Source organism: Ursus maritimus, unplaced genomic scaffold (assembly GCF_017311325.1).
Source record: "Ursus maritimus isolate PB19 unplaced genomic scaffold, ASM1731132v1 scaffold_26, whole genome shotgun sequence".
Lineage (NCBI taxonomy): Eukaryota > Metazoa > Chordata > Mammalia > Carnivora > Ursidae > Ursus > Ursus maritimus.
In genome coordinates this window covers 33,525,870-33,539,450 of record NW_024425119.1, presented here as the reverse complement: position 1 = coordinate 33,539,450, position 13,581 = coordinate 33,525,870, and the positions used below count along the sequence as shown (strand labels likewise).

At 35.4% G+C, this 13,581-nt stretch overlaps 1 protein-coding gene across 1 annotated transcript in view; it reads left to right on the top strand.

Moving 5' to 3' along the window:
• The window catches only part of GXYLT1 (glucoside xylosyltransferase 1), a 55,472-nt gene that overhangs the window by 29,042 nt on the left and 12,849 nt on the right, over window positions 1–13,581 (top strand). Inside the window, exons 6-7 of the mRNA XM_040642342.1 lie at window positions 7,018–7,141; window positions 7,456–7,628. Coding sequence (XP_040498276.1) covers window positions 7,018–7,141; window positions 7,456–7,628 — 297 coding nt within the window. The remainder of the gene's footprint in view (window positions 1–7,017; window positions 7,142–7,455; window positions 7,629–13,581) is intronic.

Here is a 13,581-nt window from a genome sequence, read left to right as displayed (position 1 = left end):
TAAATGAATGGACAAAGAAGATGTGGTGTATATACACACATATACACCTACACACAGTGGAATATTACCCAACCATAAAAAGGAATGACATCTTGCCATTTGCAATAACATGGGTGGATCTAGAGAGTATAATGCTAAGTGAAATAAGTCAGAGAAAGACAAATACCATATGATTTCACTCATATATGGAATTTAAGAAATGAAACAAATGAACAAAAAAACCAAGAAACAGACTCTTGACTAGAGAACAAACTGATGATTACTAGAGGGGAGGTGGGTGGGGAGATGCATGGAATAGGTGATGGGGATTAAAGAGCACACTTATGATGAGCGCTGAGTAATGTATAGAATTGCTGAATCACTGTATTGAATACTTGAAACTAATATAACATTGTATGATAATTATACTGGAATTAAAATGAAAAATGAAAATGCTTAGTGCAGAGCATGGCACATAGTAAGCACTTAAATGTTAGCTAAATATAGTGACTTCTGAAATACCCATACAGACTTGCAGTTTATCCCTTTACATCTGGTTGGGCTATGTTAAACATTAAGGAATATTATGTCTTTTATGATATGAGAAAGTATGTATGTATATGTATGCATATATATTTGTCAGATATTTTTCTTATGGATTCTGGTAGACCAGACTTTACACCATTATTTATTACTCCTTTTTGTGTGTCTTATTTAAATCTTGGCCTCATTTAGAGTTTTTCCTTGATTCATCTTTGGTGTAGGCAACACAACTGCTTGCAATCATGCCCGCACCTCAACATTTCAGTCTTAGGACTGTTTGTAGCCATCATTCTTATTTTCTGTAGATCTAGTAAACCTGGTTTGGTTTGTTTGTTTGTTTGTTTGTTTGTTTGTTTTGTTGTTGTTCTTAGCCTTCTCATTTTCTGAACCTTTTTGAAATCTTGATTTCATTTCAGTTTTGTCTCCCACAGTGAATGCTTTAACGGGGTTAGTGTAACCTGTGCTCTTGCTTAACGGTGAACATTTCTTCAACTACCCAATTTGTTAATATAGCTTGAGTTTTAAAATTTCATGTACCATAAAGTTGAACTAAATAAAGCAGGCATAATACCATGAGATCCTCCTGTTCTGTTAGCCTATGCACAGTAATATTATACCAGAAGATGGTGCTGTAAGATTACCTGCTAAGGAATAATATGGCTTCTCAGTAACTCTTCATTTGAAATTCATAGAATTCTGAGAAGTTTACTATTGCAAAGAACCTTAGAGATAATTTAGTATAACACCATTTTTTAAACATTTCAAAATTACAACTCTCTAGTTCAAATCTATGATTGTCTTTTACTTATTTAAATGTCACTCCTCTAAATACTTCATTTTCTTTCTCCTTTTTTTTGGGGGGGGTCATGGCATGTTCTAAAATCAACTAGAGCTGTAGATATGGGAGTTGAAATCATTTGTAAACTTTCAAACTTTGTTTTCATCTGTGTATAATAGACTTAATGAAGAAGACTGTGAGAGGCATGATTATACATTAATTCAATAGGTGCAATATACTTCACACCTACTATCCCTGTGTTCCAGACAATCCTGTTCTTGCCCAGTGGGATCAACACAGATTTGCTTTGTTTTCAAATATTACTGTATTTATGATTGCTAAGATGTTTCTGTAAAATTTATTTTTGATTCCTTTTTTCATATGTTTTTCTCTGTTTCTCCGGATTGTTTTCCAGACTGTATCTGTAGCAAACATTGCCTTGTTTTTTCCTACTAATTCTACAGTTTCTGGCTCTAGTGATATAACTGATTATTTATAGTAACTTTCTAAACTGTTGCCTACACATCTGTGAATGTTGCCCCATGGTTCTTATTGCATGAAAAGCTATCAGACTACCCATTTAAGATAATGGCCGTATTTTAAATTCTTAATTTGCTTTGCTGTTACCTGGTCCCTACCATTCATGACTGTTTATTTCCAAACTGATGTATTATGGTTATATACGTTAAAAATTAAGTAAAAATTCTACTTTTTTGTTGTTTCTCATTATGCTTTGTAGATATTGATAGAATAGTAGTTAAGGTATTGCTTTGTATTTTGTGTTATGATTATATTTGCAGTATTGAATCCCTATTAGGATATTTCTTAACCTTTTCCTACTTATTAGGGAAAACCAAAGAATATAAATAAGGCACTTAAAAATTTTTTTTTTGGTTTTTATTTACTTTTTAAGTACACTCAACATGGGGCTCAAACCCACAATCCTGAGATCAAGAGTCACATGCTCTACTGACTAAGCCAGCCAGGCACCCCAAATAAGGCATCTTGAGAATCCTTTTCTTGTATATTTGCTGTACTCTGTTCACATCCTGCCATATATTACTTTGTAAAGTAATCTTTGTTTTCTCCACCTACTGAGGGCAGAATGTGTGTTTTGTACAACTCTGTATTGGGAATATTTAGAATGGGGTATGACATAAAGTAGCAACTTAATAATTACTGGCAGAGGATAGATGAAAGTTTTAGAAACTGGGCTATTAGTGAGTTATTAAAAAATGTTGGAAGAGAACATTTCCATGTCCGTGAAGTAGACATGATGGTTATTTTTACATTTTCAAAATGTATGTGCAGGACTTTTATTCTATTACATACATAGCTTATGAGAACAGAGTATCAATGAACATCTTACTAACAAGGGTAGAACTTTTCAGAGATTAGTGCAGTAACTGATCTTTGGGAATTGATGAGTTCCCAGTTTCTCGCACTGTTGGAACATGCTATGAATAGCCATCTATCAGTTTTCTATTTATATATAAGATAGACTCATAATGATAATAAATATTTTCAAAAGCATACATTATTCTAAAATAAAATTAATATGTGCACATTGTGGTAGTAGGTCTGCTGAAATTAGTAAATTAGAACTACATTTTTCTTTTTAAAAATTACAAAATAAGGGGCACCTGGCTGACTCAGAGGAGCATGTGACTCTTGATATTGGGGTTGTGAGTTCAAGCTCCACGTTGGGATTACTTAAATAAATGAATAAACTTGAAAAACATTTCAAAGATTGTAAAACAAACTCATGCTTATAAAAATTTAAATAATTCATTGTATGTAGAATAAAAAGAAAAGTCTCCCCTTATATACCACTCTTCCCAGTTTCATTTCTTTGCACAAATAATATAAACTTTGCTATATATTTTTCAGACCATTAAAAAATGTGTTTTGAAACAGATATCCATGTACATAAGCACTTATAAAATCCTTTTATACATCTTCAGTTTGCCTTTTTATTTAGTAAATATATAATTGACTGATTTTTATGTCAGTACATAGTCTGTCACATTTTTAATGCTCATTTGAGGTAGCAGAGAATGGATGATTTGGTTTTATTGTTCTTGTGTACTAGTATGAGCATGTAGTTATATGGCTAGAAGTAACTCATATTTTAACTTATACTTTCCCGACTTATACTACCAGTGTGAAAATCTATATTTTCATTTAATTTCTGGCCATTTGTTTTCTCCTTTGTGAATGGCTGTTTTTCCCTACCCTATGACCATTTCTGTATTTTAAACATTTTTTTTTCTATAACCTGAACTCCTTTTATATGTAATGCTTCCTTTTTTTAGCAAAATTTTTTATTTAAATTGAATTTAGTTAACATATAGTGTATTATTAGTTTCCGGGGTAGAATTTAGTGATTCATCAGTTGCATATAACACCTAGTGCTCATTGCATCAAGTGCCCTCCTAAATGCCCATCACCCAGTTACTCCATCCCTCCATCCCTCTCCCCTCCAGCAACCCTCAGTTTATTCCCTATGGTTAAGAGCCTCTTATGGTTTGTCTCCCTCTCTTTTTCCCCCCCTCCCATATGTTCATCTGTTTTGTTTCTTAATTTTCACATATGACTGAAATCATATGGTATTTGTCTTTCTCTGACTTACTTCACTAGCATAATACCCTCTAGTTCTATCCAAATCGTCGCAAATGGCAAGATTTCATTCTTTTTGATGGCTGAGTAATATTCCTCTGTGTGTGTGTGTGTGTGTGTGTGTGTGTGTGTGTGTGTGTACCACATCTTCTTTATCCATTCATCTGTCGATGGATATCTGGGCTCTTTCCATAGTTTGGCTATTGTGGCCATTGCTGCTGTAAACATTGGGGGTATGTGCCCCTTTGAATCACTTTTTGTATCCTTTGCGTAAATACCTAATAGTGCAGTTGCTGGATCGTAGGGTAGTTCTATTTTTAACTTTTTGAGGAACCTCCATGCTGTTTTCCAGAGTGGCTGTACCAGTGTGCATTGCCAACACCTGTTGTTTCCTGAGTTGTTAATTTTAGCCATTCTGACAGGTGTGAGGTGCTGTCTCATTGTGGTTTTGATTTGTATTTGCCTGATGTCAAGTGAGTGATATTGAACATTTTTTCATGTCTGGGGGGAGTTGTGGCAGCTGAGGTCAAAGAGGTTGCTGCCTATGTTCTCCTCTAGAATTTTGATGGATTCCTGTCTCACATTTAGGTCTTTTATCCATTTTGAATTTATTTTTCTGTATGGTGTAAGAAAGTGGTCGGTTTCATTCTTCTGCATGTGGCTGTCCAGCATTCCCACCATCATTTGTTGAAGGGACTCTCTGTTTCCATTGGATGTTCTTTCCTGCTCTGTCAAAGATTAGTTGACTGTAGAATTGAGGGTCCATTTCTGGGTTCTCTCTTCTGTTCCATTGATCTAGGTGTCTGTTACCTGTGCCAGTACCCTACTGTCTTGATGACTAGAGCTTTGTCGTATAGCTTGAAGTCTGGCATTGTGATGCCTCCAGCTTTGATTTTCTTTTTCAACATTTGGCTGTTTGGGGTCTTTTGTGGTTTGATACAAATTTTAGGATTGTTTGTTCTAGCTCTGAAAAATGCTGGTGGCATTTTGATAGGGATTGCTTTAAATGATTGCTTTGGGTAGTATAGACGTTTTTAACAATGCTTGTTCTTTCCAGTCCATGAGCTTGGAATGTGTTTCCATTTCTTTGTGTCTTCCGCAGTTTCTTTCATCAGAGTCCCGTAGTTTTCAGAGTACAGATCTTTTATCTCTTTGGTTAGGTTTATTTCTAGGTGTCTTATGGGTTTTGATGCAATTGTAAATGAGATTCATTCCTTGATTTTTCTCTCTGCTGCTTCATTGTTTGTATATAGAAATGCAACAGACTTCTGTGCACTGATATTATATCCTGCAACTTTGCTGAATTCCTCTGTCAGTTCTAGCAGTTTTTTGGTGGAATCTTTCGGGGTTTCTACATGGAGTATCGTGTTGTCTGTTACGAGTGGAAGTTTGACTTCTTTTGTAATGCCTCTTTTCTGAACTCATTTCTTACCCCTTTTCATTGGTTGTCTTGGATATTCTAGGTTTTATAATTAACATTTAATGCTAGTGTTATTGCTTCTTGTCCAATATTTTTGTAGTAGGGCTTTTTCTTTAATATAAGGGTTATTTTCCCCTTTTGAATTTTGTTCCTAAGACTGCACTAGAACTTGTAATTTGATTTTTCATTGATTTTTTTTCTTTGAATAGGTATATTTCTTTATTTAAATATTTATATTCATTATATTCTAATGGAAAGAATCCAGTGAAGATTCTAACATGGCATGGTACACCGGGTCCACCAACCCTGTCTATTGAATGTGTTGCTAATCTTTGTCCTTGTACAATTCAGAGTTCCCTTTTCAGATGCTAAGAATATTTAGTTAACATGCTTGCTAAATGACTTATTTCGGAGTCGTCTTTTCAATAAAGTATTTTCTTATTATTTCCTTAAGTAACACTTCTTTCATTTTCCAGATTGTTTTGGGGGAATCTCTGATTATTTTATAATTACTGTGTTTACTGTGTTCTGAGAAACTTCACACAAGGGTAATACAGTTATAGCAGATAATATTTAGTTTAAATATATAGCTTTTTCCCTTGGGAATTCTGGCTTTTCTTTCTCTTTCTTAATGGATAGATTGTTTATACCCCCATTGTGTTTATTATATATCCTAGAATAGCCTTATAACAATGTCTTTCAAACTGTGTATGGAGGATCAATTTTGTTTTTTAAATTTACAATTTTTCATGAGCCAGTACTTCTGTAAAAATGATATTAAGTTACTAGAAAAATGTTAGATTAAATAGACAAATTGCTGTAAGGGTTTCTAAATGTTACTCTTAATTTCTGTACTTAATATTGTGAAGGATTTTAAAAATTCACTGTTGTGCACACTGAAAACTATACTTTGAGGAATATTGGGTTAAGTCTGAAGAATTTAAGAGTCAGATAAGTTGAAAAGTCTTAGTATTCAGCTCCACCGCTCTCACCCACATTCACAAGATCCAGAGCCCTCTTTCAACTCTGTTGTTTCCTTGGGTGTTTGACTTTGTGTTTTAAAAATAATGAGCTATGAGCAACTTCATAGAGGCTGAAAAGGCACCTGATGAAATTTGCTATCTGCTTTTGAAATCAAAAACATTTCAAATTGATCAGTTCAAAATGTCAGTTATAAAAGATTAGCACATTAGTCTAAGAATGATAGTGATTCTGGTAACAATAGCTAACACTGAGCTGTGTCATGTGCCAAGTACTCTCCAAGTACTTTTTGTTAACAGGTTGAACCCACAATAACTGTGATATAAACCTAGGTACTATGTCTAGACATATGATACTGAAACTATAGGTACTAAAACTATCTGGATTTTAGGATGAGGTCACAGTCATAGTACTTTAAACTACCACCTACTTTCTCTTTCTCAATCTTTCCTGACTTTCATTAGTTTTATCACTTCTACTTGCAACCTCAGATACCTTCTTTTATTATCTTTCCTACTCTGAAAAGGACAGCCCTACTCACATTTAGGTTTACATTAGAGTCACTTGGTTTTATGACAGAAGAAGTTTGCATTTCTTCTTGCTGAGCTGTGATGCTAAGGGAAGAATGGGGAACCGTCATTGTGCTGCCATATGAAACATGAAAGCCTGAGGATCTTCTTAATGTATTTACCAACAGAATGACATGACAACTGTACGGCTGCGATGGGGAGATATACTTATGCCATTGCTTAAAAAATACAAACTTAACATCACATGGGGGGATCAAGATCTGTTGAATATCATCTTTTTTCATAATCCAGGTAATCATTTAAATTTCTTTTATTCTTTGCATTTATTAAAAAATCATAGATAATATTTAGTCAAAAACGAAGAAATGTGTTTATTTGATTTGGCTTATATTAATGATTATCACTATGTTTAAGACAGAGTAAAATTTTTTTTTAAACTTTTCTTAATATTGTTTTTCTGGGGAAGGATCTAAATGCCAAACATATTTTTCACTATTTTAAATCTTCTCCTGTAAGAGCTGTGTTTTTAAACTAAAATTTTTGCAGAATGTTAATTCTGTGGAATTAGGGTTATTTGCTTCATTGTTTTATTTTTCTTCACATAGAAAGCCTTTTTGTTTTTCCGTGTCAATGGAATTATCGACCAGATCATTGTATATATGGAAGCAATTGCCAGGAAGCAGAAGAAGAAGGAATCTTTATTCTTCATGGGAACAGAGGTGTTTACCATGATGATAAGCAACCAGCATTTAGAGCCATTTATGAAGCACTGAGAAATGTAAGAATCTGATTTTTTGTTTTTTTTTTTAACTTTCTATGTTGAAATTCTTACAAACTTAGAGAATTTACAAGAATCTAAAAGGATTTCCATATCCTTTACTCATGTTCATTGGTTACTAACATTTTACCTCATTTGCTTTATCATTGATTCTCCTTCATTATAGACATGTTTTGTTCTGAACCATCTGAATGTAAGTTGCACACATCATGCTCTTTTACTCCTTAAAGGTTTTAAGGTGTTTTCACTAAGAACAGGGACTTTCTCTTATTAACCACAGTACAGGTATCAAATTCAGGAAATTTCATATTGATACAGTACTTTCATGTGTATTCTCTTCCAATATAGAGCAGTTTCTCAATTGTCTTTTGTGACATTGACATTTTTGGAGAATAGAGCCTCTTTACCTTTTTTCTTATTAGAATGTTCTTCATATTGGTTTGTCTGATGTTTCCTTCTGCTTAGGTTCAGAGTATGCCCTCCTGGTCAAAATACTGTGTAAACAGTGTGAGCTTCTCAGGGTATCACAGTCACAGTCACCTTTGTCTACCTGGCTTTCATTGGTGATGCTGCTTTTGATCACTCACTCAAAATGTTCATTTTCTCCACTGTGTCGTCGTCTTTCCTCTTGTAAGCAGTCTATGGGGAGACTCTTTAAAATCATGTAAATACCCTCCTCATCAAAATTTCTGTGTATATTTAGCATCCATTGTTGGTTCTTGTTTAAATCAGTCTTTACTATGGCAGTTGGAAATTGATGATTGTCCAGCCCTAGTTGTCCTTCTCCATACAACTTTGGCAGTCAGCATTCTCCTGTAAGGAAGAGCCAACCCCTTTTGCTGATTTATTTATCAATACATTATTAGTAAGAAATCATAGGTATTTTTTCCCCATGATTTATAATGCATTATTTGTGTTGAAGCCTAAGTTGTTTCCAGTTTGGCCATTGGAGTCCCTTTTGCCAAACTCGTGTGCCCATCTGACCTAGTCCCTTCATTATTTTGGATACCTCCTCATTATCTTTTTCAACAAAAAATGCTAGGCTGAACTTATTTTACCTTCCCTCTCCTACCCCTGAAATTAGCTATCTGTCAGAGGAGCTCTGGTTTCTTTTAGAGGGCTCTGGGTGCTAGGCATGCTTATTGCTACGAGGGTGTCTTCACTTCTGAGCCCTTTCAGTGGCAGTGCTAGGAAATACAAATACACAGTACACACTCAACATATACACACAATCACGTACTCAAACTGATGCCTCCAGTTCCTTTCCCCCACGGCTCTTCCTGCTTTCTCCTACTCTGTTTTCATGTTTTATCTCCTTCCATAGTTAGAATCCTGGCTCATAACATGAAACACTTCCTCATTTGCATAATCCTGCAGTACATTTAAAATAATTTTGGAAATGCTCTAGTCTTTGCTAAAGACCAGCCTACTAAGAAAAGTTAAGGATTTGTTCCCACTATCTACCTGCTCCCCGCCCCCCATCATGAGGGTAATATTGTGTTCAGCAGTTCCTTGGATTAGTTTTTTTATCCTGCCTCTCAATGTGGTGGTTTTATTCATTTGAAATACAGTTGGGTTTATTTGCTTCGGTATACTTTCAATTTTAAGGTTTTGTTCCCCTCCATCTTTATTGATCAACTTTAATTTGATATGCTAAATGTTAATATACTTCAAAAAGTGAAAACTAAATAAGGGTTTACTCAGAGGTATCACTTTTTCCTCACGCTTTCCACCCCAAGTACCCCATCCCATAGGTGACCAATTTCATTGTTTTCTAGTTTTTCCTTCCTGTATAGAAGATATATATATTTTGTAATCCACCTTTTCTTACACAAAGGTAGCATACTGTTTATATTATTTACTCTGTTTTTTTTTCTGTTTTCACTCAAAATAGTCCAGATATTCATGCATTTAAAATCACTTCCTCTTTTAAATTTTTATTTTAATTCCAGTGTAGTTAACAGACAGTGTTATATTCGTTTCTGGTTACAATATAGTGATTCAACAATTCTGTACATCACCCAGTGCTCATCATGACAAGTGCATTCCTTAATCCCCATTGCTTGCTTCATCCAGCCCCCACCCAGCTTTTTTTCCTTTTTTTTTTAAACAGCTGTATCCTACTCTATTTTCTGTAGATACCAGAGTTTATTCAAGCAGTCTCTTACATTTGACATTTTGGTATTTTCCAAAATTGTGAATTCAAAATCAGCAGTGCATAACCTTGCCATATGTGTATTTGTATTGATGGGATGTATCTTCAGGGTAAGTTGCTGCAAGTGGGATTAGGGATTGAAGATGCTGCCGATTTCCCCTACAGACGGATTGTTTGAATTCCTGCCCACATTTTATGAGGAGGCCTTTTCCCCAACAACCTCATCGATGGAGTGTATTTGCAAGCTTTTAAAATTTAGCCATTCTAATGACTGAGAAATGGAATCTTAGTTTTTTGTTTGTTTTTTTAGTTTAGTTTTAATTTGCCTTTCTCTTATGAGTGAGGTGAACATCTTTTTATATATTTAAGGGACGTTTTTATATCTTTTTTTTTTTTGGGGGTGAATTTTCTTTCAAATCTTGTACCTTTCCTGTATGTTTTAAAAAATGATTTTATTGATAAATAATTTACAATATGACAAAGTTCACTCATTTAAAGTGTATAATTTAGTGGGTTTTAGCATATTTTCAGAGTTGTGCAACCATCACATTTCGGTCTTTACTTCCCCCCTTCCTGCCAATTGTTGCAAGTTCTTTGTATATTGGGGATATTAGTTATCTGTGATAGCTGCTGGAAATACTTTCTCCTAGTTCTACTTTATTTATGGCATTTTTTGCTATTAGGAATTTGGTTTTGGGGACGCCTGGGTGGCTCAGTCAGTTAAGCGTGTGCCTTCAGCTCAGGTCATGATCCCAGGTTCCTGGGATCAAGTCCCACATTGGGCTCCCTGCTCAGGGGGAAGCCTGCTTCTCCCTCACCTTCTGCCCCTGCTTGTGCTCTTTCTTTCTCTCTGTGTCTTGAGAAAATAAATAAAATAATAAATAAATAAAATCTTTTAAAAAATTTGGTTTTAAAAAATTTTATGTAATCAAGTTTTTTAAAAAGCTTTAAGGAAAAAAAACAGAATTAGAAAGCCTTTTTCTTCCTACATTCAGGATATGGTAACATTCATCTACATACTGTGTGATCTGTTACATGTAGCCTTCTGATCAATTTGGAATTTACTCTTTTGTATTGGGTGAGAAAGGGGTCTTTTTCCAAATGGCTGTCTTGTCCCAACACTCATCTGTCCATTTGTTTGTTTGTCCTACTCCTTTTTTCTTTTCACATCTTTTAAATTCTAGTTAACATACAATGCAATACTGGTTTCAAGAATAGTTTGGTGATTCATCACTTACATACAACACCCTGTGCTCATAACAAGTGCCCTCCTAATACCTATCACCCATCTAGTCCATCCCTCACCCACCTCCCTCCATCAGCCCTCAGTTTGTTCTCTGTCTTTAAGAGTCTCTTATGGTTTGTTTCCCTCTCTTTTTTTCTTTTTTCCCCCCTCCCATATATTCATCTGTTTTTAAATTTGACATATGAGTGAAATCTTATGGTATTTGTCTTTCTCTGACTTATTTTGCTTAGCAGAATACACTAGCTTCATCGATGTCATTGCAAATAGCAAAATTTCATTATTTTTGATGGCTGAGTAATAGTACATTGTAGATATATACCACATCTTCTTTATTCATTCATCTGTCAGTGGACATCTGGGCTCTTTCCATAGTTTGGCTATTGTAGCCATTGCTGCTGTAAACATTGGGGGGTATGTGCCCCTTCGAATCACTTTTTGTATCCTTTGGGTAAATACCTAATAGTGCAGTTGCTGGATCGTAGGGTAGTTCTATTTTTAACTTTTTGAGGAACCTCCATGCTGTTTTCCAGAGTGGCTGTACCAGCGTGCATTCCCACCAACAGTGTGGGAGGGCTTTCCCTTTCTTCACATCCTTGCCAACACCTGTTGTTTCCTGAGTTGTTAATTTTAGCCATTCTGACAGGTGTGAGGTGCTGTCTCATTGTGGTTTTGATTTGTATTTGCCTGATGTCAAGTGATGTTGAACATCTTTTCATGTGTCTGTTGGGCTTTTGGATGTCTTCTTTGGAGAAATGTCTGTTCATGTCTTCTGCCCATTTCTTGACTGGCTTATTTGTTTTTTGGGTGTTGAGTTTGATAAGTTCTTTATACATTTTGGATACTAGCCCTTTATCTAATATGTCATTTGTGAGTATCTTCTCCCATTCTGTAGGTTGCCTTTTAAAGGTTTTCTTGATTGTTTCCTTCAGGGTGCAGAAGCTTTTTATCCTGATGTAGTCCCAATGGTTCATTTTGGCTTTTGTTTCCCTTGCCGCTGGAGACATGCCTAGCAAGAAGTTGTGGCAGCTGAGGTCAAAGAGGTTGCTGCCTATGTTCTCCTCTAGAATTTTGATGGATTCCTGTCTCACATTTAGGTCTTTTATCCATTTTGAATTTATTTTTCTGTATGGTGTAAGAAAGTGGTCGGTTTCATTCTTCTGCATGTGGCTGTCCAGCATTCCCACCATCATTTGTTGAAGGGACTCTCTGTTTCCATTGGATGTTCTTTCCTGCTCTGTCAAAGATTAGTTGACTGTAGAATTGAGGGTCCATTTCTGGGTTCTCTCTTCTGTTCCATTGATCTAGGTGTCTGTTACCTGTGCCAGTACCCTACTGTCTTGATGACTAGAGCTTTGTCGTATAGCTTGAAGTCTGGCATTGTGATGCCTCCAGCTTTGATTTTCTTTTTCAACATTTGGCTATTTGGGGTCTTTTGTGGTTCAATACAAATTTTAGGATTGTTTGTTCTAGCTCTGAAAAATGCTGGTGGCATTTTGATAGGGATTGCTTTAAATGATTGCTTTGGGTAGTATAGACGTTTTTAACAATGCTTGTTCTTTCCAGTCCATGTGCTTGGAATGTGTTTCCATTTCTTTGTGTCTTCCGCAGTTTCTTTCATCAGTGTCCCGTAGTTTTCAGAGTACAGATCTTTTATCTCTTTGGTTAGGTTTATTTCTAGGTATCTTATGGGTTTTGATGCAATTGTAAATGGGATTCATTCCTTGATTTTTCTCTCTGCTGCTTCATTGTTTGTGTATAGAAATGCAACAGACTTCTGTGCACTGATACTATATCCTGCAACTTTGCTGAATTCCTCTGTCAGTTCTAGCAGTTTTTTGGTGGAGTCTTTTGGGGTTTCTATATAGATTATCATGTCATCCGCAAATAAAAAGTTTGACTTCTTCCTTGCTGACTTGGATGCCTTTTATTTCTTTTTGTTGTCTGATTGCTGAGGCTAAGACTTCCAGTACTATGTTAAATAGTAATGGTGAAAGTGGGCATCCCTGTCTTGTTCTTTACAATAGAGGGAAAGCTCTGTTTTTCCCCGTTAAAGATGATATTAGCTTGTATAACGGTATATAGTAGTTATGATGTTGAGGTATGTTCCGTCTGTCCCTACTTTGTTGAGGGTTTTTGTTTATTTTTTTGGTTTTTAAAGAGTTTGCTTGTTTATTTATTTATTTTAGAGATACAAAGCAGGGAGAGGAGCCGGGGGAGAGGGACAAGTGGACTCCATGCCCGACACAGGGCTGAGATCATGACCTGAGCTGAAATTGAGTTGGACACTCATCTAACTGAGCCAGGTGCTCTGAGGGTTTTTATCAAGAATGGATGCTGTCTTTGTCAAATACTTTTTCTGTATCTGTTAAGAGGATGATATGGTTCTTATCCTTTCTTTTATTAATGTGGTGTATCACAATGATTTGATTTGCTAATACTGAATGACCCTTTATAGCCCAGGAATAAATCCCACTTGATCGTGGTGAATGATTTTTTTTTTTTTTTAAGATTTTATTTATTTGAGAGAGAGAAAGAACACGAGCACGGGGAGA